General features: G+C 37.4%; 8 protein-coding genes across 8 annotated transcripts; 5 read left to right on the top strand and 3 right to left on the bottom strand.

The window, feature by feature from the left end:
- Positions 1-4,085: 4,085 nt before the first annotated feature.
- Positions 4,086-5,500, bottom strand: CBG16968 (the record flags this gene model as incomplete). Its single annotated transcript, XM_002648800.1, has 4 exons — positions 4,086-4,129; positions 4,182-4,298; positions 4,493-4,744; positions 5,425-5,500. 4 exons carry the CDS (start codon positions 5,498-5,500, stop codon positions 4,086-4,088), a joined length of 489 nt encoding a protein of 162 aa, XP_002648846.1.
- Positions 5,501-7,407: 1,907 nt separating this feature from the next.
- On the top strand, positions 7,408-9,379 carry CBG16967 (the record flags this gene model as incomplete). The annotated part of the gene is made up of 2 exons (XM_045236762.1): positions 7,408-7,802; positions 9,343-9,379. The coding sequence occupies 2 exons, from the start codon at positions 7,408-7,410 to the stop codon at positions 9,377-9,379; spliced, it is 432 nt and encodes a 143-aa protein (XP_045096097.1).
- Positions 9,380-10,629: 1,250 nt separating this feature from the next.
- On the top strand, positions 10,630-12,354 carry CBG16966 (the record flags this gene model as incomplete). Its single annotated transcript, XM_045236761.1, has 2 exons — positions 10,630-11,137; positions 11,894-12,354. The coding sequence occupies 2 exons, from the start codon at positions 10,630-10,632 to the stop codon at positions 12,352-12,354; spliced, it is 969 nt and encodes a 322-aa protein (XP_045096096.1).
- Positions 12,355-14,307: 1,953 nt separating this feature from the next.
- CBG16965 lies at positions 14,308-15,193 on the top strand (the record flags this gene model as incomplete). Its single annotated transcript, XM_045236760.1, has 3 exons — positions 14,308-14,840; positions 14,921-15,035; positions 15,080-15,193. The coding sequence occupies 3 exons, from the start codon at positions 14,308-14,310 to the stop codon at positions 15,191-15,193; spliced, it is 762 nt and encodes a 253-aa protein (XP_045096095.1).
- Positions 15,194-16,415: 1,222 nt separating this feature from the next.
- Positions 16,416-16,952, top strand: CBG16961 (the record flags this gene model as incomplete). The annotated part of the gene is made up of 1 exon (XM_045236759.1): positions 16,416-16,952. One exon carries the CDS (start codon positions 16,416-16,418, stop codon positions 16,950-16,952), a length of 537 nt encoding a protein of 178 aa, XP_045096094.1.
- Positions 16,953-17,989: 1,037 nt separating this feature from the next.
- CBG16964 lies at positions 17,990-19,964 on the bottom strand (the record flags this gene model as incomplete). Its single annotated transcript, XM_002648796.1, has 7 exons — positions 17,990-18,170; positions 18,221-18,547; positions 18,734-19,191; positions 19,240-19,404; positions 19,558-19,626; positions 19,674-19,777; positions 19,910-19,964. 7 exons carry the CDS (start codon positions 19,962-19,964, stop codon positions 17,990-17,992), a joined length of 1,359 nt encoding a protein of 452 aa, XP_002648842.1.
- A 3,824-nt stretch (positions 19,965-23,788) lies between these two features.
- On the bottom strand, positions 23,789-24,685 carry CBG16963 (the record flags this gene model as incomplete). Its single annotated transcript, XM_045236758.1, has 3 exons — positions 23,789-23,911; positions 23,958-24,072; positions 24,153-24,685. 3 exons carry the CDS (start codon positions 24,683-24,685, stop codon positions 23,789-23,791), a joined length of 771 nt encoding a protein of 256 aa, XP_045100767.1.
- A 1,322-nt stretch (positions 24,686-26,007) lies between these two features.
- On the top strand, positions 26,008-27,002 carry Cbr-srw-72 (the record flags this gene model as incomplete). Its single annotated transcript, XM_002648794.1, has 4 exons — positions 26,008-26,540; positions 26,599-26,707; positions 26,753-26,856; positions 26,906-27,002. Coding segments are annotated over 4 exons (843 nt in total), but the record flags the coding sequence as incomplete, so codon positions are not given.
- Positions 27,003-27,721: the final 719 nt, after the last annotated feature.

The following is a 27,721-nucleotide window of genomic DNA, read 5'->3' as shown; positions in this document are numbered from 1 at the left end:
TTAGTGTCCACAGTTTCTCCAACAGTGATTGGGCACTTTCTTCTTCATCTTCTTCTTTACATAGCTGAATCATGTAGTCTTGTTCTTCTTCGGTGTCGTTGTAGAAGACTTCGGCTTCATTGTCTGAATCTCTAGTGTCAGTACCGATGTTAGTTGGGATAATGAAGTCTCCAATTTTGGTACATACTATAGTCTTCTGGTTTCCGAATGTCTTTGATTCAGCTGTATTCAACAAGTCCCAAATCACATTAGTACCAATAATCATATCAACGTCTTTCCCATTTTTCTGTTGCAATTTGCTTAGTCTCTCCGTGTTGACTCCTTGTTTCTTTAAGTCTTCATATTCTGTCCTACTGATTCTCTGTACCTTTGTAGGTGTTTTCAAATTACCGTATCCTCTGGCGGTAATTGTGTGTCCGTTGACAGTTATTGCATAGACGTTAGCGTCGTATTCCTCAACGCTTCCGATTCCTCGCAATCTCATCTTGACTGTTTTAACTTTTGTTAGCTTTCTTGACTGTGCTAGTTGTTCGGAAATCAGACAACAATTTGCTCCTGTGTCTATTAGTGCTGTAATGTCTCCTTTATCGGTTTTCAATAACATGTAAGCCATTTCACCAATGTTATCATTTGTGATACTGTATACTAACGATTCTGCGTTCTCTGGTATATTATCAGTACTCTTGTCTTGTCCTGTTTTATCATTTTCAGTTTTGGTGTGAAATTTTGATTTATCGTAGAAATCTTTGGCATTCACTTGCTCTTTTTCTTCTTTTCTTTTACTACCAACACCCGTTGCTGGCTCTTGTGCTCCTTTCGGAGCGGTGATGGATGTGAGCAGAACTCTATTGAGTTCCGCTCGGCGCGCCACCTCTGGTGGTCGCTGCCAGTCCTCTTCCATCTTGGGGACGAAACCCATGGTTTCCTTGGGGACGAAACCCATGGTTTCCTGGTGGGATGTATTCACGTCTCCCTCCTCCTTGCATATTCTGTCTTCTGTTCTCGTTTGCCTTCTGGATAGCGTCATGGATGCTGGTGTTGTGAGGTTTGTTGCATTTTCTGCAGTTGTATTTCGGTGCATGACTGCATGATCTAGCGAGGTGTTTGTCGGAAAAACACACGGTACATCGTTTCTCTTGCATAAGAAACGTGTACTTCTCGTCTCCTGACTTCGGACATCTCCAAGATGTGTGGGCGGCCTCGCAACGAAAGATACATTTACTCTTGCGATTGTTGCCCTGCATTTCTCTCGTCCCTTGTTTTCCTTTCTTCTCGCTCATCTCCATATGGTGTACCTTAGCTACATCAAAGTCTTTCGGTCCAGTCAACTCTTCCCTATTCTCCTCAACAGCCACCTTCGCATTCAGGATTTTCATGGTCCATTTCTGGATCTTTGAGAACTCTCCGTTGAAGCTTCCGCGCAAGGTCTTGACAATCAACCTCTCTGCCACTTCTGTGGGAAACTTGCGGATGTATCTGTCATATACCATTGGAGAATCAACGACCATTCCACGATTTTTCATGGTTGCAATGACCGCGTTCAGTTTACTAGTATCATTTCTCATTTGGTAGAAATTTTTCTGATCCACCTTCATTTGGTCAAACTTCCTTTCTAATGCCAAAAGCGGTCTCGCCGGTTTCTCAAAGTTTTCATCCAGAACGCTCCATGCCAGCTCATAGTTGTCATTTTCCAGCTCAATTCCTTCCAGTAAGTCCTCTGCCAACCCCGTTACCAATCCTTTCAACTGAATCAGTTTATTGAGTTTCGACATCCGAGGATCCTTGCCATATCCTTCCATGAACATGGTCTTCCAATCCTTATATTTTGACATGTCAGAGCCGTCAAATTTCTTCAACTCGATCGGCTTCAATTTCAAGAATCTGGTTTTCATCTTCTTTTCTTCTGTCAATCTTCTTCCTTTTTTATCCTTCTTCCACTCTTTCTCAACTCTCTTCTCATCTTCGGAAGATTCTGAAGCAGTGGTATCCATTTCTGGATCATCCAAATCTTCATCTTCTTCATTGGAAGAATAAAGATCCGTATCTGAATCCTGCACTGCCCTTGGCTTCAGCCCCTTTTTGCCTTTCAGTCCTTCCATCTTTACTTCTTTCCCTTTCTTAACTTTCTTATCGTCTTTCTCCTTGTCTGTCTCCTTTTCCTTCTTGGGGTCCTTTGGGCCTCTGCCTCCTTCTTCTTGATATCTCATCATGTCTTCCATGAACGTCATTCTCTCCTCTAGCTCTGCCATCCGGTTGATAGATAATCCTGTGGTCCCACCGTCCCCGAAATTCGGTGTGACCGGATATGCACCGGTAGCAAACTCGAGGGATTCATTATCATCGTACAGTGGAGTGCCCATACGCAACTCCTTCTCTCTTTCCTCCATAGTCTCCCAACGGGACTCGAACTCTTCTGGAGATGTTGGTTCTCCGTTCTGCCAATCGTCTTGGCTGTCGATGATGGTCTCCATGTCTTGCCGAACAATTTGCAACATCAAAATTGTTGACTTGACATGCTTCGTGTCAACGTACTCCAATAGCAATTGAAGACGTTCTCTCTTCTCCTTCACCTCATCTTGTTCTTCCTCAACCTCCTCCTCGTTCTCTGCCTCCGTGAGACCAATCCTCTCCTTAATCCACTCCTCCAAACCTTCCAAGCTATTGATTGATCCCATCACATCCGAATGTTTTTGGATGCAATCCGTCTTGGAATCCTCTGCCTTCAGCACTCCTGCCTTCCATCCGGTGCAGAAGTCCTGAGCCTCCCGCATGGCGTCAAGAGCCATGTTAGAGATCCTTCCAATTCGTACCTTGATAGCTTTATTAGACCAACCGGTCATCTTTGCAATTGCTTTCGCACACGTGTTCCAAGTCTGAAATAGAAACTGTAATAACTGTATGTCCGGACACAGAGAATGTGATAAGGTGACGTAATCATAAATAATATCAAAGGTGAAATGTATCCATTCAGTTCTAGTCTTTATTAATGGAATCCTTGTTATGTGATCAGCATAACTGTTTTCATTTATTGTTGTACCGATGGTTGGGCTCATGACTTCCCTACTTTTCTTCCTCTGTTTATATCTCTGTTCACATCCACCTGTTTTTATTTTCGACTTGTACCACTATGCGTGGCGACGCCCTACTGTCAAATTCGGCTGCGTCCCCGGAGATCATTATGTTGCCATTATGATCTCCACCTCTCATCTTCGGTCCATCATTCAATTGCGGGAATGATAGTCAATGAATTCTCGAGCCCTTCATTGACTGGCCGTTACAGGGCACTTTAATGATACGCTAGCCTGCTCGTATGTCAGGCCTCACTGGCATTGCTCTCCCTGTAAGCCGGGTTGCAGATAGATCCTGTCTTCTGCGCAGAAGAGGTATAATTTCAACCCTTGCGGTTGAGTTAGTGGTAACTACCCGAAGAATGAGTAACTCATGTTACCTCGGTTCATTTCCACCCTGCAACTATCATCGAAATTGTGATGCCTAGTTGCTAACTGAGCCTAACTGCTCCTCTAAACTTCTCCCATCCAATCATCAATTGATTGATTAACAACAGCAAATGAATCTGAATAAGAGCGAACGGCTACTTCTGGAACGTACTGGCCACTGTTTGGCTCCTCTTCCTTCTGCTCATGCCGCTGTCTAGCTATTACTACGGTTTCACCGTTCCCGTTCCTACCTTTAGGCCTGTCTCTTTACTGTCATTACTCCGTTCAATGTCTTTGATTTACACTCCCTTACTATCATCTCAATTTTATTTACAGGTTCATCGCTACTGTTTCCAACTATTTCCTTCTTTAATTCTTCCGCACCGTAACTCCTTGTCTTTTCAACTGGAGTACTTGTATCAAAACAATGTTTATTTAATCTGTTTTCATTTTGATTACAATCTTAATGACAACTCGGAAACAAAGCATTTTTGATGAACTTTTTTTATTAGTAACCAAGTAAATTTATGACTTTCATAATATTGGCAATTCTTGGCATCTCAGGAACTTCTTCTGGTGGTTCACTGTTCTCTGCCCACGGCGTCCTGTTCGTGATCATCTGTGCTCTGCCAGCCTTGTTTTGCTCGTCTACTGATAGCTCTGCCGACAGTAGTCCATCGTTCCTTGGCTTACTGTAAATATTGCGATGATATATATTAAGTCTACTGTGGCTAGTTTACTCACCGTAGCTATTCCAATTCGACTTATAGTGAGATCCGTTGCCAGCTCTCTTGAGAATGCTCGACGGACTCTGTAGATCATGTGTCGTTTCTGCGTGTTTCTCCTGGTGACTTGCTCTGCCTGAAGCAATTATTGATTTTTTCATCGCCGTTTCAATGAATTCAAATAGAATTTTGAGCAGATGTTCTCCTCTCTTCTCAAATCATTCTCTTATCTTTTACTCTACAGTAGAATCATCAATACTCACCATCGGTTTTTTGTCATATTGTACTAATTTTTGTACGTTTTTCGTGGCTTTCAGCTGATTCTTCTACCCGTGTCACGTTTGTCTCCACATATCCGAGTTCCTCTGCCGGCCTTCTCTTTACTCCTCTCTGTTTCCGATTTTGAATCGTTTGCGGTCCTGTCAAGTTCCGAAGCGGGCCCATTGACTCGAAGCGTCACATCAATTGACTCTTCTGCCGATGTTTGACCTTCGTTTTCGGCCAATTTCTTCAATCTTTCGATTTGATTGTCTTCCTTTCGAAGATTGATGTCGTGGCTTTGCTTCATCGCTTCAGTTTTCTCTGAAATTTCAGAAATTTTAGCGTTTTAGTCGTCAATTATTGATTTTAGACACATTTTCGGATTTGGTTTCGCAAAACTGTTCATCGGCGCATGTAATTTTGCTATCATGCGGTTCATGGCTACCAATCACAGATATATTATCTTCAAATTACTTATTTGTTCTCTTTTTTTGCCTCTTCATCGAAAACTTTCGAATCCCTACCCAAATTTTGAAAATTTGGGCATGACCCGTGCTCCTTTTTGAGCTTTTCACTCGCTTTTTTCGAGATAATTTTTCCATAAAAAGACTTACATCTGTCTTTTCTTTACATCCTTTTTGTTTTCGACCGACTCTGCCAACGCGAGACGTCATTTTCTTCATGCACGATTCTCGTTCCTTCACAGGAGTTTCCGATGGTCCGGCCGCCTAGCGGCGCGCCGGCGTAATGACGGAGTGTCGTTGTCGCATTTGTTCAACGTTTTCTTGGCGATTCTTGGATCGTTTATCGATGGGATCATTGAATTCGACGCATAGAATTCGCTTTCGAAGCGATATGAGTCCATTATTTCAGATTTCCCCTTCATATCATTCACACATCGACGGGTTTCAGCCACAATTGCGCCGCGGAAGCACTGAATCCTCTCTTTTTCAGATTTTTTCAAATTTTCTTCCTTCTTTTGGCTCGTGACGTCTTCCGACGATGATCATCTCTTTTGAATGTCCTTTTGCCACGCTGAAAACTTCTTAGCTTCACTGCCTCCTGTTCCGGCGACATTTCGACCTGATTTAAACCGTTATTGCCTTTTCAAGCACCTTTTTTCAGGTTTTCATGACCCTTTTATCATCTGAGCAACGTCCGAATCTCTTTTTTATGTAATCTGTTTCTTTATTGCCTCCGAGGGCTTTATTAGTCACTTTCTTAGAAGTATTCTCATTTCTGTGGCTCCTCTTGCCGTCCTTAGTCTCTCGTCCCAAATTTCAGGTGAATTTTCTTTTCTTATGGATTTTTGACCAAAATTTTAGAAAATTTAGACTCTTTTTTGCCTAATCTAGCGCATCGTTGCGCTGAGAAGGTCTTTTTACTCATATGCCTGCTCTACTCGCCGTGCGGCGCCGAACAGGTCTTGCAATCAATAAAAAACGGTATTTTTCTGTGCTCTGCCGCTTTCTTCTCTGGTCAAGTGTTATTCTCTCTCTGTTAATTTTTTTATTTGGTTCGATGCACCATGTTTTGAAGGGAACCTCTAAAACGACCCAAAATAGAGATATAACACCTGAAAAGATAAAGACGACAAAAACACCGTTGTACGAGACATACCGAATTTATTCACCTTTTCTTATGCCTACACTCTGGTTCCTTATTAGAACCTTCTTTGCCAAGCAAATACAATAATTTGTGAGGGAAAAAATAAGCCTCAACACAGTACGAAAAAGGAAACAACAAGAAGAATGATTTAGGAGAAGAAATTGATCCCCAAACCGGGCGCGAGAGTTAGATGTGCAGGTTACAGTAGTCCTCAAATTGGCGGTGATTCAAATATGGCGTCTTGGGTGGTGTAGGCAAGAAGACGAATGCGGCTGACTCAAACATAGATAACAAGGATAATGATATGGGATGTATTAATAAGAGAAAAGTCGTGAATAAGTGATAATCAATCACTTGAATTCGCGACAGGTTGTGCTCCAGATCGTCAGTTCTAAAATGTCTTAGTACTGAAACGTCGCGGTTCTTAAATGCCGCGGTTCTGAAACGTTGCAGTTCTAAAATGTCGTAGTTCTAAAATGTCGTAGTTCTGAAACGTCGCGGTTCTAAAATGTCGCGGTTCTGAAACGTCGCGGTTCTGAAACGTCGCAGTTATAAAATGTCGCGGTTCTGAAACGTCACGGTTTTAAAATGTTGCGGTTTTAAAACGTCGCGGTTCTAAATCGTCGCGGTTACAAATTTTGAAAAAAAAACGGAAAATTTTCCTAGAAATTACCGGTAGTTTTCGGTAAATTTACCGGTAAATTACCGGTAGGTTATCGGTACATTTCTAAATCTGGATCTCTGTTTTTTATTCTTTTGATTAATACGTATTTCCTAGTTCAGGTGGTAATATTCATTCGAATGGCAGTTTTTGATTAGGGACAATCTCACCTGAAAATAATAAAGTAAACACAATTCATATTCAGAACGTGCCTAAACTAATCGGAAAACTCAACGGAACTGATAGTTTTCAGAACCTGATTAGGCATATTCTGGATAATCTTTTCTTCTGCATGACTTTTTTTGCTGAGGAAATCTTTCTGCGTATCTGCCTTTCTTGCACTTTTACTTGATTAATTTAACTCACTTAAATTCGTAGAGTTAAAAGTCATAAATTCTTAAAACCTTTCCAGCTAGAATTGGCGTTAATCGAACAGTTTGTTTGGTACAGTTATCGGACTTTGCAGGAAAAGGTCCCCGAAGAACTGAACCAAAATTTTTTCAAGTCTAACTATTAGTTAACAAAAATATATTTTTTTAGACGAACGGAGGTTTCATCATTCTCCAAACGTTGAGAGACGTCCTTTTCAATTTCCGAATTCTTAGAAATTGACGAGTCGCCAAGCGAAAAACCGATCGTTTTATTTCAATTCGTCATTTCTACAATTGGATTAGTTCTGAACATCCCACATCTTCTTATCCTACTTCATAATTCTATGAGAACTTCTTCTACTAATTCTATGATGATTGGAATTGCGATATGTGATTTGATAGTTTTGTCTGAAAATGTTTACGACAGAATTCAAAAATACTGGTTCTTTGGTTCTCAGAATCCATGCATCAATAAGTATAATTATTGGTACATGTATTCATTGCTTATTGGAGACTTTCTTCAGACCGTTTTCGAAAGAGCATCTTTCTGGCTTGGAGCATTCTTGGCGTTGATAAGATTGGTTATCATGAAAAAGGCTGGAACTACGTTTAAAATATCTGAACCATTGTATGGCTATCTTCTGATACTGTTTCTAGTCTGTTTGAGCTTTGCGCATAGTTTATATTTTTATCGCGGATACAGTATGGCTCAATGGGATACTTGGAAACCAGAAGAAACGTAGGTGTCTCGTGTCACAAAATGTTTTCATACACAACCTCCGCTTTTCTGCTTCCAGGAGCACTGGATACCCGGCTAACTACTCTGAACCAGCAGTTACTCGTGATTTTGCGGGCAACGAAATACTGATTCTGAAACGGTACCTGATGATTAATGGAGTTTCTCGGGTGAACCTGAATTTTTTTCGATAACCTGAAATCAACTTTTTTCAGATCCTTGTCAGTGTTTTCTATCCAGTTCTCACAATAATGCTTATTTTCGTAATACGAAAATCAACAAAGTCTAAAGCATTGAACAGCAGGAATTACGAAGAAAGGTGGAATTTATGAATGTTTCATTTTTTCTTTAAAAAGAAAACTTTTCAGACACCGTACCTGTCGTTTGATTCTAGTCATGTCCATATTCTATGTGATCGCTAGCGCACCAGCTGGAATTTCAGAATACGTTCAATTATTTGTGAAAATAAAACCTAATTCAATTCTGGAAACTCTCGTGGGATATGGATCAATATTTATCTCCGCGTTGGTCTGCTTGAATGCTTCGTCACATGGTATTATCAATTTTACAATGTCTTCCAAGTATCGGCACACTGTGAAAATGTGTTTAGGTCTGGAGAAACAACACCAGGGAAATATGACGCTTGTAAAAGTGAGGATTTGGGAGCTGGGATCATTTAAAAGTGTTGATTTCCAGGTCCCCAAAATCAGCTCCCACGTGTAAAAATATTTCAACAACCAAACGTTTTCGAATGTTTATAATTCCAACTTTGTGAAAAATTTTTCCGAAACGTTCGCTTTTCCTATCTTTATTGTTAAAAACCTAAAGGGTCACGTAATCTATACTTATTTTTCAAGTTTTTCAAATATTTACAGACGGACATTAGGGCACACAGACGCCTCTATCGTTTTATATATAAGAAAGATATTTTTTAAAAAACCGATACAATGAAAAAAATTTAAAACCTTATTACCTTACTTCCTCTAATAGATGCCCATGGGCTTCTATTTTTCAACCTCCTTCTCAGGGTGGACATGTATCAGAAAAGAGCTTCAATTAGAGGGTTCTCGGTTTTTAACTGAGCAGGAACATTAAAAAACCACAAGAATCGACGGAAATCACCAGAAAACCAAGAAAAATTATGTGTGCAATTACCGAGAAGCCGAACAGCACATTAACACATTTCTTTTAGCAAGGCTGTGCCAATTGGCGGCCAGCCGCGGCCGCGGCCGGCCCAGGCTTTTATGTGAAAGCCGTGAAAAGCCGCGGCTAGCCGAGGCCGGCCGCGTCTAGCCTTATAAAAACGCGTGAAGTGAAAATCTATTAGTTTTTGAAGAATTTCGTTTTTTTTTGTGTCCCACTTTTCAAAAAAATCTACGTTTCTCATGAAACAATTATTTTTAAAAGCCGTGAAAAGCCGCACGGCTAGCCTGGGCCGTCCGCGGCTTCATCAAGTGTTTTTCGGAAGCCGCGGCCGGCTCGGCCGTAGTAAAAGCCGACCGCGGCTGGCCGCGGCCGGCCGTGGCACAGCCTTGTCTTTTAGTCAGTTCTCTGTTCATTATGAACCAAACTTTGAGTAACATCCTTTTTCTTAAATTCTGATTTCTTTAGAAATGGACTAGTCGCCGAATGAAAATCTTATCGTCTTATTTCAATTCGTGATTTTTTCAATTGGATTAGTTTTGACCGTCCCACATCTTCTTATTCTACTTCACAGTTCCATGAGAACATCTTCTAAAAATTCTATAATGATTGGAATTGCGATGTGTGATTTGATAGTTTTGTCTAAATATGTGTACGAAAGAGTTCAAGAATGCTAGTTTTATGGGTCTCAAAATCCATGTATGAATGTGGATAACTATTGGTACCAGTACTCTTTGAATAAAAAAGCAAACTGTTACAAATCGCTTTTCGGTACACAATGATTAATGGAGTTTTTCGGGCGAATCTAAAAATTTTTTGAAATTCCTAAATTGATATTTTCAGATTCTTGTCAGTATGCTTTATCCAATTCTAGCAATATTGCTAATTTTCGATTTTTTTAATGTGATTCTACGCAGTTTTCCGCATTTCTCCGAACACCACCTTTAACGATTTTCCGACTAACAGAAGCAAAAAAGACTTCAGAATCGAATCTAGATCTTTGTCGTATTTTCTTCTGTTTTTGAATAATATTTTCTAGTTTGCAGGTGGTATCATTACTTCGAATTCAAAATTTTTGATTAGGGGAAAGTCTACCTGAAAAAAAAACACAGTTCATATCCAGAACATGCCAAATCCAATTCCTATATTAAACCGGAACAGATTTTCAATTAAATGCGTTGAAATTCTAAACGGCGTTATTGTCGGAATAAAACTGACACCTGCGTGTTTGATGAATCAGTGCAAATCACGTTAATTGTTGTACTGAGTCTGCAAACTCGGGTTGTCAATTTTTTCGGAAATTCGACAGTATATCATTAAAACATCCCGTTTAGCTAGTTTTGGAAAAAAAAACAGTTTGCTATAAAACATTGACTCGCCAGACTGAAGCAACGAGGTTTTTTCCTTATAAATTCAATTAGGCCTGTCTTACTAATACCAGCCAAAAAATGAAATTATTTCTTCGGCCGAACAAAGATTCGTGAACACCTTTGTTTTTTTCTGAGTTCCTGTTCGTTCATCTCCAAACTTCTGGGTTATAAGTTAACTTTTGGATTACAAGCTCTGTTATATCTCCTAGATTCATATACTTTTCCCGTGTTAGTGGTTTTCTTCCCTTCGTTGAAATAATTAAATTTAAATTCAAATTACAACTTTCTCACTGAATTTAAATACTGAATTCTCAGAAATGAACACTGAGCTTAATGAAAAACTGATCGTTTTTATCGACGGCATTGCTGAGAATGTATTCTGGGTTCAGTTTATAATTTCTACAATCGGATTAATTATGAACATCCCACATCTCTTTATTCTACTTCATAATTCTATGAGAACATCTTCTACTAATTCTATAATGATTGGAATTTCGATCTGCGATTTGATAGTTTTATCTGAAAATGTCTACGAAAGAGTTCAAAGTTACTGGTTCTATGGGTCTCAGTATCCATGCATCAATAACTTTAAATTTTGGTATCTGTACTCCCTACTTATTGGAGATTTTCTTCGGGACATTTTCGAAGAAACGTCTTTCTGGCTTGGAGTGTTCCTAGCGTTTACCAGATTAGTTATCATGAAAGCGGCTGGAACTACATTAAAAATCTCTAAACCTATTTTTGGCTATTTTCTGATACTGTTATTGGTCGGTTTGAGCTCTATACATAGCGCACACTATTATCACGGATTCAGAACGAAGAAAGGTGGAGTTGATAGAAATTGTATTTTCACTTCTTAAACATCTTCAGACATCTTACCTGTCGTATGATTCTAGTCATGACCATATTCTACGTCATCGCTAGCGCACCAGCTGGGATTTCAGAATATGTTCAATTATTTGTGGATATACAATCAAATTCAATTCTGTAACTCCTCGTGGGATATGGATCAATATTTATCTCCGTGTTGTTTTGTTTGAATGCTTCGTCACATGGTATAATTAACTTGACAATGTCTTCCAAGTATCGGCAAAAAGTGGTTGGGAATGGAGAAACAACGCCAAAGAAGTATGGTGCTCGTATCGGTGAGAAATTGGTGTTTGGGAAATTAAAAATGCCAATTTGCAGGTCTCGAAAATCAATCCCCAAACTTCGTAATGTTTCATCATAAGCCACTATCGTATATTTACGATTACGGCTATGTGGGAGTTTTTTTTTACTTTCTTTGGTTGAACCAAAATCCACTTACAAAATTGTCTTTTTTGAACGTTCTGCTTATTTCTCACCTAACTTTTGGAAAACATATTCCTTCCGAAATTCTGCATCTGAATTTTTAGAAATGAACAATGAGATGGATAAAAAATTGATGATCTTTATATACGATATTGCTGAAAATGTATACAAATTCCAATTTGTGATTTCTACAACTTTGCGGTGGGATAAACAACAACAGCAAGGAAGTATGGTGCTTGTATCGGTAAGAAGTTGGAAACTGGGACAACTTTATATATCGATTTTCAGGTTGCCAAAGTCAGTTCCCACACTTAGCAATATTGCATTATCAACCACTATCAAGTATTTACAATTACGGGTTCATGTTTTCTCCAAGAAAACTTTCATCGTTCTTCTCCTCACACAGATCTTTAAAGGTGGGGGGACATGAAAAAAATAATGTTCTCGAAATTCCGTTCAAAGATGCCTCTCGAGGAGTTGAACTTGTGAAGGCGATGATTGAGGGTGCGGCGCCGCTACCGACTGAGCCACGCGGGCAAAGAGAAAGCGCACGCCCGATTGCATACATAAAGGCTAGGACGACAGCTGTACGCAGAGTGATATTAAGCGTTGTACACCGTGACGGTAGAATGCATACTCTAGCTACAAAAAAACTACGAAAAATCTCCTGTCCCCCCACCTTTAAACGACTCTTATCAGCAAAAATTGCTAATTCAGATTGTGAAATTTTGCTCGCAACGTTCATTTAAATGTCAAGTATTGCTAATTGCAAATTAAATTTAAAACATACAAGGAATAATCGTTGATTATAAACAACTCAAATACATTAGGATTGTGCCTTGAGCTTTTAGTTTAATTATCCAGGTTTCTATTAGAGATGAGCGGATTCGACAATATACATATGAAATTCTGAGAAAAGAATAAGGAAGACGGGATGAGGAGCAAGAAACGAAGAATACACCAGCGTCTTGCACGAGCAATGAAATGAGAAGGGGATGAAAATAGGACAGTCAGCTTCATGAGTAGGCGTGACTTTAGAGAAGAAAGGGGGAAAATGAGGAAAAGATAAGAAAAATACTGTATTACGAACTCGGCATGTAACTTCTGGTGAGAAGATTAGGAGTTCGGCTTTTGGTCAGGATTTTGATCGGGAATTGAAAATTGCAATCTCTCAATTTCCGTGTTGAATCCTATTAATTCTATGTGCTTTAGGAACTAATAAAAATTTCACAATTCTAAGTTGCAGAAGTTCAAAAACCTTGAAACTCAAAAATTTTCAGAAAATTTGGAAATTCGGGATTGGATTTTTGGATTTCGAAAAATGCTGAAATTCTGAAACTCGGGAAATGTGGAAATTCTAAATTTTTTAAATTTTTAAGTTTGATAATGGAAAAATTCAGAATGTCGGAAATTCCGAAATCCAGAAGATTAGGAAATTCAGATATCCAGAATTACGGAACTTCAAAAATTCGAAATACAAATATTCCTGATTTCAAAAATTCAGAAAACCAGAATTTGGCAATTCTAGTATTCAGAAATTTCGGGGGCTGGGGAATTTGGAAATTCTTGAATAGTCCGGGGGGGGGGGGGGCGTGAACCGACTGGTGTATGACTTAAAGGTGGGGGGACATGAAAAAATAATGTTCTCGAAATTCCGTTCAAAGATGCCCCTCGAGGAGTTGAACTTGTGAGGGCGAAGATTGAGGGTGCGCGCCGCTACCGACTGAGCCACGCGGGCAAAGAAAACGCGCACGCCCGATTGCATACATAAAGGCTAGGACGACAGCTGTACGCAGAGTGATATTAAGCGTTGTACACCGTGACGGTAGAATGCATACTCTAGCTACAAAAAAACTACGAAAAATCTCCTGTCCCCCCACCTTTAAACGACTCTTATCAGCAAAAATTGCTAATTCAGATTGTGAAATTTTGCTCGCAACGTTCATTTAAATGTCAAGTATTGCTAATTGCAAATTAAATTTAAAACATACAAGGAATAATCTTTGATTATAAACAACTCAAATACATTAGGATTGTGCCTTGAGCTTTAAGTTTAATTATCTAGGTTTCTATTAGAGATGAGCGGATTCGACAATATACATATGAAATTCTGAGAAAAGAATAAGGAAGACGGGATGAGGAGCAAGAAACGAAGAATACACCAGCGTCTTGCACGAGCAATGAAATGAGAAGGGGATGAAAATAGGACGGTAACGGTAGAATGACGGTAGAATGCATACTCTAGCTACAAAAAAACTACGAAAAATCTCCTGTCCCCCCACCTTTAAAGTTTTTTCCTTCCTTTTTGTGCTTCCTCTCTCCAATGTTTTTCATTTCACCCGTCGAAAACAATAGGCGGTACAAATCCACAATTCGGATTTTTCAGGTGTTTTGCACCCCCTAATTGAGGATTATGCACCCTAATGACCCCGAAATTTTTGTACTCTCCGAATTATTTGCCAAAACATCGGGAACCCGATTTAATGAACCCGAAAGTTCTTCGAATAACGTTTATTGGAGACTTTTTTATAAAAAGCCTTTGAAAATCAAATTAAAATTTTGTTAGCTCACTCCGCTCAATTTTATTATTATGGCCAGACCAAGATCCGATTATAAACTTCATTTTTGAGCATTCTGCTAATTCCACTCTACACTTTTAGAAAACATTTTTCTCCAAACCTTTTTACTCTGAATTCTTGAAAATGAACAATGAGCTGGATGAAAAACTAATAAATTTCATCAATGACATTGCTGAAAATGTATTCATAGTTCAATTCGTGATTTCTACAATTGGATTAGCTATGACCATCCCACATCTTCTTATCCTACTTCATAATTCTATGAGAACATCTTCTACGAATTCTATAATGATTGGAATCGCGATATGTGATTTGATAGTTTTGTCTGAAAATGTTTACGAAAGAGTTCAAGGATACTGGTTCTTTGGTTCTCAGAATCCATGCATCAATGACTCTAAATTTTGGTACATGTATTCATTGCTTATTGGAGACTTTCTTCAGACCGTTTTCGAAAGAGCGTCTTACTGGCTTGGAGTTTCCTTAGCGTTTACCAGATTAGTTATCATGAAAATGTCTGGAACTACGTTGAAAATATCTAAACCCTTGTTTGGCTACCTTCTGATACTCGCACTTGTCGGCTTAAGCTCTGTGCTTAGTGCATATTATTATTGCGGATACAGTATTGCTCAATGGGGTACTTGGGAACCAGAAAAGAAGTAAGTGTCTGTTTTTAATTGGGCTCACGGTTGTCGGCGTCGAATACGTAGCTCAGTCGCTGAGGATTTTTTAATTGCAGGTGCACTGGATACCCTGCTAACTACTCTGAACCAACATATTATCGTAATTTTGCTGACAACGAAAACCTGTTCAAAATTAGCAGACGATACCAAATGATTAATGGAGTTTCTCAGGCAAACCTGAACTTTGTTGACAATCGGAAATTAACATTTTTTAGATTCTTGTCAGTGTTTCTTATCCAATTTTAACAATATTGCTAATTTTCGAAATACAAAAGTCCGCAAAGTTTGCTTCGGAAGCATTGAACAAGAGAAGCTCAGAAGATAGGTGAAATTTATTTTTAAAAAATTTCTCAAAGATACATTTTCAGACACCGTACTTGTCGTATGATTCTGGTCATGACCATATTCTACGTAATTGCTATCACACCAGCTGGAATTTCAGAATATGTGGTATTATTTGTGACAATTCAACCTTTCTCAATTCTGGAAACTCTTGTGGGGTATGGATCAATATTTATCTCAGCGTTGTTTTGTTTGAATGCTTCGTCACATGGTATAATTAACTTGACAATGTCTTCCAAGTATCGGAAAACTGTGAGAAAATGTTTTGGGATGGAGAAACAACGCCAAGGAAGTATGGTGCTTGTATCGGTGAGAAATTGGTGTTTGGGAAATTTAAAATACCAATTTGCAGGTCTCGAAAATCAATCCCCAAACTTCGTAATGTTTCATCGTATGCCACTATCGTCATCATAAACCACTATAAAAGGAAGTATGGCGTTTGTCTCGGTGAGAAGTTGGAAGTTAGGATCATTTATAAAATGATGATTTTCAGGTCTCGAAAATCAATTACCTTAACACTCAGCAAAGTTTCATTATCAATCACTTTCAAATCTCCAGGAGATGTTCATTTTTCTGTTTCTTCTAATTTTTCTTCTGCAATTATGATAAACAATTGATTAATCTACAACTTTTTCATATCTTTGACAGCACCGACAAAGTGTAAATTCTGTTTTAACAAATTTTAGTAAAATCTAATTATTATTTGGTAATTCACAATGCTAAAAAACAAATGAGATCAACAATTTCCAGCATAAGCAGAAACCAAAAAAATAATTAAAGCAGAAAAAGGAACCGAAAAAAGAAACAAGATAAGCAAGCCTTTTTTTCAAGCCAAAGTATTCAACAACTTTAGAAAAATGGCAAAGTTTCGACATTGGAATTGAACATTTTTCCAATCGAGACTTTTAGAGAACATAGAAAATAGCGAGAGCAAAAGCAATGAGAATTCCAACGGTGCTAGCTGGATTGACTTTTTGCATTTCGAATGACAAACGAACGAATAATATTTAACGGAAACACAAATTTCTTATTTTTATAATTTGAGAAATTTTTCAAAATCGGGTAAACTTTTTTTAGAAACTCCGCCCAATTTCATTAATTTGTGGCCGAAGTAAAATCCAATCATTAATTTCGTTTTGTTCTGTTCATTCCTCTCCAAACTTCTGAAAAACAACTCCTTTTTCAAAATTTTCCTGTGAAGTCTCAGAAATGAACAAGTCTTTGAATGAAAAACTAATCAATTTCATCAATGACATTGCTGAAAATGTATTCATAGTTCAATTCGTGATTTCTACAATTGGATTAGTTATGAACGTTCCACATCTTCTTATCTTACTTCATAATTCTATGAGAACATCTTCTACTAATTCTATAATGATTGGAATCGCGATATGTGATTTGATAGTTTTGTCTGAAAATGTTTACGAAAGAGTTCAAGGATACTGGTTCTTTGGTTCTCAGAATCCATGCATCAATGACTCTAAATTTTGGTACATGTATTCATTGCTTATTGGAGACTTTCTTCAGACCGTTTTCGAAAGAGCGTCTTACTGGCTTGGAGTTTCCTTAGCGTTTACCAGATTAGTTATCATGAAAATGTCTGGAACTACGTTGAAAATATCTAAACCCTTGTTTGGCTACCTTCTGATACTCGCACTTGTCGGCTTAAGCTCTGTGCTTAGTGCATATTATTATTGCGGATACAGTATTGCTCAATGGGGTACTTGGGAACCAGAAAAGAAGTAAGTGTCTGTTTTTAATTGGGCTCACAGTTGTCGGCGTCGAATACGTAGCTCAGTCGCTGAGGATTTTTTAATTGCAGGTGCACTGGATACCCTGCTAACTACTCTGAACCAACATATTATCGTAATTTTGCTGACAACGAAAACCTGTTCAAAATTAGCAGACGATACCAAATGATTAATGGAGTTTCTCGGGCAAACCTGAACTTTGTTGACAGTCGGAAATTAAATTTTTTTAGATTCTTGTCAGTGTTTCTTATCCAATTTCAACAATATTGCTAATTTTCGAAATACAAAAGTCCGCAAAGTTTGCTTCGGAAGCATTGAGCAAGAGAAGCTCAGAAGATAGGTGAAATTTATTTTTAGAAAATTTTTCAAAGAAACATTTTCAGACACCGTACTTGTCGTATGATTCTGGTCATGACCATATTCTACGTAATCGCTAGCACACCAGCTGGAATTTCAGAATACGTTCAATTATTTGTGAAAATAAAACCTAATTCAATTCTGGAAACTCTCGTGGGATATGGATCAATATTTATCTCAGCCTTGTTTTGTTTAAATGCTTCGTTACATGGTATTATCAATTTCACAATGTCTTCCAAGTATCGGGAAACCGTGAGAAAGTGTTTGGGGATGGAGAAACAACAAAAAACAAGTATGACGTTTGTATCGGTAAGAAATTGGCAGTTAAGAATTCGAAACATTTTGATTTCCAGGTCTCCAGAAGCAATTCCCACATTTAGCATCATTTCGGTATCAACCACTCTCGAATCTCCATTAATTGTTCTTTTTTTTCTCACGTGACGATTCAGTAGTGACGCATACATTCTCGAGATAATGATGTAAAAAAAAAAGATGTTTTCGGTGATTCACAAATTTCCAACATAAGCAGAAACCAAAAAAATAATTAAAGCAGAAAAAGGAACCGAAAAAAGAAACAAAAGAAACAAGCCTTTTTTTCAAGCCAAAATATTCAACAACTTCAGGAAAATGGCAAAGTTTCGACATTGGAATTGAACATTTTTCCAATCGAGACTTTTAGAGAACATAGAAAATAGCGAGGGCAAAAGCAATGAGAATTCCAACGGTGCTAGCTGGATTGACTTTTTGCATTTCGAATGACAAACGAACATCAGCCGCAACTGATGCAGAAAGTCCAACTTGCATGTAGTTTCCATTTGATATTACTTTTTGACTGGAAGACAGATCACGGGGATATCTATAAGAATTGATTAGATGTGATTGACTATTACGAATTAGTTAACTAACGTGTTGTTCACTGCTGGAGTTCCCGCTCCTGATCCAATTTTCAATGTCATCTTATCGCTACTTGCTGGGAAAGATGCCTTGATAACGTTCATCGTGAAGTTATACAATTGCGAATCATCACGAAATTCATAGTTGAAGTCATTGGCAGCACTTGTCCAAAGATTTGGTGCAAAGATATATCCTTTACGACCAATGTAAGGCTTTCTCCATGAAGAATCATTGATAATATTGTTAAAGTAGAATTCTACTCTTGTCGAATACACATTGAGGGTCAGAACATTAGATGGCATCACTTGAGGGAAGTATGAATCGGTGACTGTCGTTAAGCTAAAAACCATATCGTATTTTTTTAGTTTTCAAAGTTTGAAAGTAGAGAACTACTCGGCTGTGGGTGTCGATACTTAGCCAAACTTCACTGGTTTAGATATCTTAATTAACATATAAAAGAATGGGCTCGGAAGAATGTGCTAGGCTTGTCCGACAGTCGAGTATGAAAAATCCAATAAAACATACTCATATCTGATCAGCTTCTCTCGTTTATGAGTTGGAGTCTGTCCTTGAAAACTGACAAATGCTTTATTGGAAACCGTTGAAAACCTATCGAATCTCAATTTTGTCCAATAGAATGTAGAGCAATCCGTACAAATCCATGTATAAGCAGCTCCATTTGCAGTTCCAGAGAAATCAGTCATGTTGCCATTAATAGAAGTTCCTTCAGTAGTGAGGAGAACAGTGTACTTGCCGAACTTATGAAGTGTGGATGCATCGTTACCGAGAGCGTAAGACCTGGAGGACCTGCCAGCAAAGTTAACAATAGACACACTTTGTCCCGTCGAAATTCGGATATCCTTAAAGTCGGAAAGTCTTCCCATCACGTTTGCCGTGTTGATATTATCTCCGTCGTAAACGTACGTTTCGGTAAGAGATGCGTCTGGGTCAAAACCTGCTCTGGAGGCTGGGGAAACGATAACCTAGAACGTTTTTGAGTTTAGAATCAATTGAAGATTACTTCTACAAACCTTCTCATTGACGGAGGATGATGTGATAGTCACATATGTGTTAGGAGTTAACTGAGCCAATGGGAAGTACTCTCCAGTCTTTTTGTTTATTCGTTGATAGTTAGCAACTAAAAGCTTAACAGTATTCAAATGTTCTTTTTCGTTCTTATACTCACGCGATTGGTACTGGTAGCTAAGCATGAATTTCATTTTTCCACTTGTTGCTTCGACTCGAACAGCTGCAGATCTTGCTGGCAGTCAGGCAAGGATGTCATAAACAGGAGTTGATGACAATTTGAGTGTGTTCAAAAGATAGTTATTGTTGTCATAGATAGTCACTTTATCGTTATCAGAACCAGATTGAGCCGAGAGTCTTAATAATATATTGTAGTTGTTAGGAATGTTAAACTGAAATTTAGTGGTCCTGGATGATTTTTTTTCTTCTATTGACGTACAATGAATGTGCAATTGGTTCCTTGTGGAACAGCAGTGATGTTAGCAACTCCATTTGGTAAGTTTCCTCCCAGAGTTATGGCTGTGATTGGTTGAGTAGGACAGACTGAAAACGATGATGTCAATTTTTGAAACAAATATATTTCGAATCAAGCTAGTTTCCTGACTTTTGAAATTCATGCGGACACTATATAAATTTGACTAAATTAATATTACTACAAAAGTTTGAAACACTGACAAGCAGCCATAGCTGACCCAGCGAATGCTAACAGTAGCGTTGCAATTTGAAGCATCTTCTAGATCTGAAATAAGGTCTAACATTTCTTTTAAATCACAGAAAAATGGAAAATTTGTTTGGAAAACCGCAAGATGATAGGAGACTGTCCATTTATGCCGTCTAGAGATTATTTATATAAGAAACATGAAAAAAGTGGGCGACAGAAAGAACGATTAACAGGAAGAGGGGAAAGACCAGCTCAAAAGTTCAAATGATACCTTTTTGCGGATTCTCTGAGTCAGAATTTCAACGAGTAACATTGAATTTCTGAACTGCACAAAACTGCATAAACCTGGGATGGAAACCACACTCTGATATCATGAAGTCTGATATGACAATATGAAATTGAGATAAGACAAAAAGTCAAACTTTGAATATTTTGTTTTTTTTTTTAATTTTAATTGTTTTATGCATACAACGAATCTGAATTTCGATTTTTAACATTAAAAAAAAACATTACAAAGTTGCAAAAAACTTTGAAACATTTTAATGGCATGTGTAGATCATCTGTCCTTAAAAACTTTATTTGTACAGGGATGACAAAAAATAAATCACTACAAAAAGCACAGTGGAGTTGATAAGAAACGAGGGAAGACTCAAATGTTCAAAAGACGTGTTGGAGTGTCTGATGTGAGGGGGACAAATATTCTAAATCAAAAAAGAAACGGTGCGATGAAACTGAATGGAAAATATATTATTGATGTTGTTAAAAATTGTACATTTCTAATTTTAGAAATCCTCTGGTCGCAACATTCATCACGATAAATACCAGTGATGGGAGGAATTTCCGTTTCCGTTTTCGTTCTCCGCCCTTTTGTTAGAGATTTTTTTCCGTTTCCGTTTCCTTTTCCGTTTTCCGGAAAAAATCGCCAAGCGGAAACGGAAAAAAATGTGAAAATTGACGAAAACATTGAACTGAAACTGGCTCGAAAAAAAACATGGAAGTGAGGCAAATATAATCTTCAAACGTTAAAAAGTGTTTATTTTCATGTTTGATGGGAAAAAATCCTGGAAAATAGACGAAAAACTGAAATTTCCGTTTCCGTTTCCGTTTTAGTTTTCCGATTTTTGAAGATTTTCTTCCGTTTCCGTTTTTGCGGAAAAAATTAACGATTCCGTCTCCGTTTCCGTTTTCCGTAAAAATTTTTCTCGTTTTTTTTCCGCTTCCGTTTCCGTTTTTCGTATTTCCTAAAAATGCGTTTCCTCCTATCACTGATAAATACTACTGTCTAGAACAATGCGATACGAACGCTTGATGAACCCGCAAGTTCTTCGATCAACATTTATTGGTAATTCAGTATTTTAAATTTATTATTTAGCCAACCCATAATTAAAAGTCGTTAAACATCGAATTGAACTTTTTGCAGCAAACTCCACTCAATGTGATTACTTTTTTTGAGAGAACCACAAAATCCAATCACAAACTTCATTTTCGAACGTTCTGCTGACTTCTCACCTTACCTTTGAACAACATTTTTCTCTCAAACTTTTCACTCTGAATGCTGAAAAATGAACAATAAGCTGGATGAAACAGTTCTCGATTTTATCCACAACGTCGCTGTGAATGTATACTTAGTTCAATTTGTAATTTCTACAATTGGATCCGTCATGAACATCCCACATCTCTTTATTCTACTTCATAATTCTATGAGAACATCTTCTACTAATTCTATAATGATTGGAATTGCGATATGTGATTTGATAGTTTTGTATGAAAATGTGTACGAAAGAGTTCAAAGTTATTGGTTCTATGGGTCTCAGAATCCATGTTTGAATAATAAAAACTATTGGTATTTGTACTCAAAACTGATTGGAGAGGTCCTTTGGACAGTTTTCGAACGAGCATCTTTCTGTCTGGGGTATTACTAGCGCTGATAAGATTAATAATCCTGAAAGCCGCTGGAACTTCGTTGAACATCTCTAAACCACTGTTCGGCTACTTTCTTATATTGGTACTGGTTGGTTTGAGTTTTGCGCATAGCGCATTGTATTATTGCGGATACAGTATCGATCCATGGGGTACTTGGACACCAAAAGAGTCGTAAGTGCCAGTTATTTTTTATATCCAGTCTCGACTCTTCATTCCAGGTGCACTGGATATCATGCTAATTATTCGCGGACAACGAAAATCTGTCGAAAGTTGGCAGACGGTACCAAGTGATCGATGGTGTTTCTCGGGTAAACCTGAACTTTGTTGACAATCTGAAATTATCTTTTCAATCAGATTCTTGTCAGTGTTTTTTATCCAATTTTAACAATATTGCTAATTTTCAAAATACGAAAATCCGCAAAGTTCGCTTCAAAAGCATTGAACAGTAAGAGTTCCGAAGAAAGGTGGAATTTATAGGAATTTGTATTTTCTTTTAAACAAAAAGCATTTTCAGATACCGTACCTGTCGTATGATTCTCGTTATGACCATATTCTACATAATCTCTAGCGCACCTTCTGGAGTTTCAGAATATGTTCAATTATTTGTGGATATACAATTAAATTCAATTCTGGAACTCCTCGTTGGATATGGATCAATATTTATCTCCGTGTTGTTTTGTTTGAATGCTTCGTCACATGGTATAATTAACTTGACAATGTCTTTCAAGTATCGGCAAACGGTAAAAAAGTGGTTGGGAATGGAGAAACAACGCCAAAGAAGTATGGTGCTCGTATCGGTGAGAAATTGGTGTTTGGGAAATTTAAAATGCCAATTTGCAGGTCTCGAAAATCAATCCCCAAACTTCGTAATGTTTCATCATAAGCCACTATCGTATATTTACAATTACGGCTATGTGGGAGTTTGCTCTTCAAAAATTCCTACATTTTTCTTTTTCTTACACCTGCGAACTCAATTAAATCCAGTAATGTCACAGGCTTTTTCAAAATAATTTTCAAATAAAACGAATTACACTGGAAAAGAGTTTTGAGAAATTAGACTTCATGAAAAGAGTTTTGAAAAATTAGACTCTATTTTTCTTCAATTGTTCCCCTGTGCAACGCCATCACTTCCCAAGTTACCCGATTTCTCCTACCTTCCGAGTTTGAATCCTTAATTTCTTCCAGTATTACCCGTTATTGATATATTTGCTCCCTATTTTTCTTTTTCTACCAGTTACATCTTTCCTGTGTCAAATATCTAAATTCCCCCGTTTCCCCTCCCCTACTCAGATCGGCCTCGTGAGGGGCATTTTTCTGAGTCTTTCATGTCCTTCCCTCTAATGTTTTATTACACCTGATCAATAAACAAATTAAAAATTAAAAACGAAAAATAACTTCTAGTTTTTTGGAAAAACGTGTTTCCGGTGAACAAAACAAAAACCTTGATAACAAAATGTAAAAAAGTTCATTAATGATAAAGAGCATATTTTGATGAAAAAGTGAAAATCTTTATTATACCCTTTGTTTTAGCGGCGCCGCAATTATCATTCCCATGAGTTGATGATGAAATAATGCTAGTTGCGAGAAGTATTGTTGGAGACCTGAAAATAAACAATTTCGAAAATTCTCAACTTCCATCCAACTACTCACAAGTACAAACGCCTTACTTCCTCTTTGTGGTTTCTCTATTCCCAGGATCTCTCTCACGGTTTTCCGATACTTGGAAGACATTGTAAAATTAATTATACCATGTGACGAAGCATTCAAACAAAACAACACGGAGATAAATATTGATCCATATCCAACGAGGAGTTACAGAATTGAATTTGATTGTATATCTACAAATAATTGAACATATTCTGAAACTCCAGAAGGTGCGCTAGAGATTATGTAGAATATGGTCATAACGAGAATCATACGACAGGTACGGTATCTGAAAATGCTTTTTGTTTAAGAGAAAATACAAATTCCTATAAATTCCACCTTTCTTCGGAACTCTTACTGTTCAATGCTTTTGAAGCGAACTTTGCGGATTTTCGTATTTCGAAAATCAGCAATATTGTCAGAATAGGATAAGAAATACTGACAAGAATCTGATTAAAAAGTTAATTTCAGATTGTCAACAAAGTTCAGGTTTACCCGAGAAACACCATCGATCACTTGGTACCGTCTGCCAACTTTCGACACATTTTCGTTGTCCGCAAAATTACGATAATATGTTGGTTCCGAATAATTAGCATGATATCCAGTGCACCTGGAATTAAAAAATCCTCAGCGACTGAGCTACGTATTCGACGCCGACAACCGTGAGCCCAATTAAAAACAGACACTTACTTCTTTTCTGGTTCCCAAGTACCCCATTGAGCAATACTGTATCCGCAATAATAATATGCACTAAGCACAGAGCTTAAGCCGACAAGTGCGAGTATCAGAAGGTAGCCAAACAAGGGTTTAGATATTTCCAACGTAGTTCCAGACATTTTCATGATAACTAATCTGGTAAACGCTAAGGAAACTCCAAGCCAGTAAGACGCTCTTTCGAAAACGGTCTGAAGAAAGTCTCCAATAAGCAATGAATACATGTACCAAAATTTAGAGTCATTGATGCATGGATTCTGAGAACCAAAGAACCAGTATCCTTGAACTCTTTCGTAAACATTTTCAGACAAAACTATCAAATCACATATTGCCATCCCAATCATTATAGAATTAGTAGAAGATGTTCTCATAGAATTATGAAGTAAGATAAGAAGATGTGGAACGTTCATAACTAATCCAATTGTAGAAATCACGAATTGAACTATGAATACATTTTCAGCAATGTCATTGATGAAATTGATTAGTTTTTCATTCAAAGACTTGTTCATTTCTGAGACTTCACAGGAAAATTTTGAAAAAGGAGTTGTTTTTCAGAAGTTTGGAGAGGAATGAACAGAACAAAACGAAATTAATGATTGGATTTTACTTCTGCCACAAATTAATGAAATTGGGCGGAGTTTCTAAAAAAAGTTTACCCGATTTTGAAAAATTTCTCAAATTATAAAAATAAGAAATTTGTGTTTCCGTTAAATATTATTTGTTCGTTTGTCATTCGGAATGCAAAAAGTCAATCCAGCTAGCACCGTTGGAATTCTCATCGCTTTTGCTCTCGCTATTTTCTATGTTCTCTAAAAGTCTCGATTGGGAAAATGTTCAATTCTAATGTCGAAACTTTGCCATTTCCTGAAGTTGTTGAATATTTTGGCTTGAAAAAAAGGCTTGTTTCTTTTGTTTCTTTTTTCGGTTCCTTTTTCTGCTTAAAATTGTTTTTTTTTTGGATTTCTGCTTATGCTGGAAATTGTTGATCTCATTTGTTTTTTAGCATTGTGAATTACCAAATAATAATTAGATTTTACTAAAATTTGTTAAAACAGAATTTACACTTTGTCGGTGCTGTCAAAGATATGAAAAAGTTGTAGATTAATCAATTGTTTATCATAATTGCAGAAGAAAAATTAGAAGAAACAGAAAAATGAACATCTCCTGGAGATTTGAAAGTGATTGATAATGAAACTTTGCTGAGTGTTAAGGTAATTGATTTTCGAGACCTGAAAATCATCATTTTATAAATGATCCTAACTTCCAACTTCTCACCGAGACAAACGCCATACTTCCTTTTATAGTGGTTTATGATGACGATAGTGGCATACGATGAAACATTACGAAGTTTGGGGATTGATTTTCGAGACCTGCAAATTGGTATTTTAAATTTCCCAAACACCAATTTCTCACCGATACAAGCACCATACTTCCTTGGCGTTGTTTCTCCATCCCAAAACATTTTCTCACGGTTTCCCGATACTTGGAAGACATTGTGAAATTGATAATACCATGTAACGAAGGATTTAAACAAAACAACACGGAGATAAATATTGATCCATATCCCACGAGAGTTTCCAGAATTGAATTAGTTTTTATTTTCACAAATAATTGAAAGTATTCTGAAATTCCGGCTGGGACGCTAGCAATGACATAGAATATGCTCATGACGAGGATCAAACACAAATTGACTCCGCTCAATTTGATTACTTTTTTTGGCCGAACCACAATTTCCAATCACATATTTCATATCGGAATGTTCTAATCATTTCTCACCTTACTATTGAACAACATTTTTCTTCCAAAAACCTTTTTTCTGAATTCTCAAAAAATGAACAAATCATTGAATGAAAAACTAATCGATCTTATAAACGACATTGCTGAAAACGTATTCTTAGTTCAATTTGTGATTTCTACAATTGGATTAGTTATTAACGTCCCACATCTTCTTATTCTACTTCATAATTCTATGAGAACATCTTCTACCAATTCCATAATGATTGGAGTTGCGATATGTGATTCAATCACTTTATCTCAAAATGTTTACGATAGAGTTCAAGGATACTGGTTCTATGGTTCTCCAAACTCCTGTATGAATCAGAATAACTATTGGCACATGTATTCATTGCTTATTGGAGACTTTCTTCAGACCGTTTTCGAAAGAGCATCTTTCTGGCTTGGAGCATTCTTGGCGTTGATAAGATTAGTTATCATGAAAAAGGCTGGAACTACGTTAAAAATATCTGAACCATTGTATGGCTACCTTCTGATATTGTTTCTAGTCTGTTTGAGCTTTGCGCATAGTTTATATTTTAATCGCGGATACAGTATGGCTCAATGGGATACTTGGAAACCAGAAGAAACGTAGGTGTCTCGTGTCACAAAATGTTTTCATACACAACCTCCGCTTTTCTGCTTCCAGGTGCACTGGATACCCGGCTAACTACTCTGAACCAGCAGTTACTCGTGATTTTGCGGGCAACGAAATACTGATTCTGAAACGGTACCTGATGATTAATGGAGTTTCTCGGGTGAACCTGAATTTTTTTCGATAACCTGAAATCAACTTTTTTCAGATCCTTGTCAGTGTTTTCTATCCAGTTCTCACAATAATGCTTATTTTCGTAATACGAAAATCAACAAAGTCTAAAGCGTTGGACAGCAGGAATTACGAAGAAAGGTGGAATTTATGAATGTTTCATTTTTTCTTTAAAAAGAAAACTTTTCAGACACCGTACCTGTCGTTTGATTCTAGTCATGTCCATATTCTATGTGATCGCTAGCGCACCAGCTGGATTTTTAGAATATGTAGCATTATTTGTCACGGTAGAACCTAATTCAGTTCTGGAGACTTTCTGGGATATGGATCAATATTTATCTCAGCATTGTTTTGCTTGAATGCTTCGTCACATGGTATTATCAATTTTATAATGTCGTCCAAGTATCGGAAAACAGTAAAAAAGTGTTTGGGGAAAACAGTAAAAAAGTGTGTTTTTTTACCAAAGCCAGCTTCCACAACTAGTAGTACTTCATTATCAGCCATTATTATATACTTACTATTTTGAGCATTGGGAAGTTTTTTTTCTTAAAAACCCTAAGCCGTTTCCAAGAAAGATATTTCTAAATAAACATTTCGAAACTAATCCCAGTTTTTCAGTGATTTTCAGTGATTCAGATGAAGTGATTGACAAGGAGTGATTCAGATCAACAACTTCCAGGAAGGACAGAAACTTTAAAGGGGGACTCCGGTCAAATTTTTTATTGCATTAAAATGTGTTAAAAATTATCTATTTTCCTAATATTATTGCGAAAATTTTTTTAAAAATCCGAAATCCCCAAAAAAAGCCGTTGAAAAGGAAAAAAATTCAAAAAAAGGTGCCGTTCGCGTAGAACTCTGGCGACTTAGAGGCAAAACAGTGTTCCAAAAATTTCTTGACATCCTTCCGATCATGGACTTTCTCACTAGCAAGACGATTCTGGAGAAATCGGATATGGTAGTAATTAGCTAGTGCCAGGTCGGCGGTGTTCGATGGGCAATGCAAAAC

The sequence above is a fragment of the Caenorhabditis briggsae genome (assembly GCF_000004555.2).
Source record: "Caenorhabditis briggsae complete genome, chrV, whole genome shotgun sequence".
Lineage (NCBI taxonomy): Eukaryota > Metazoa > Nematoda > Chromadorea > Rhabditida > Rhabditidae > Caenorhabditis > Caenorhabditis briggsae.
The sequence above is the reverse complement of the archived record's forward strand: the minus strand, read 5'-3'. Positions and strand labels throughout refer to the sequence as shown.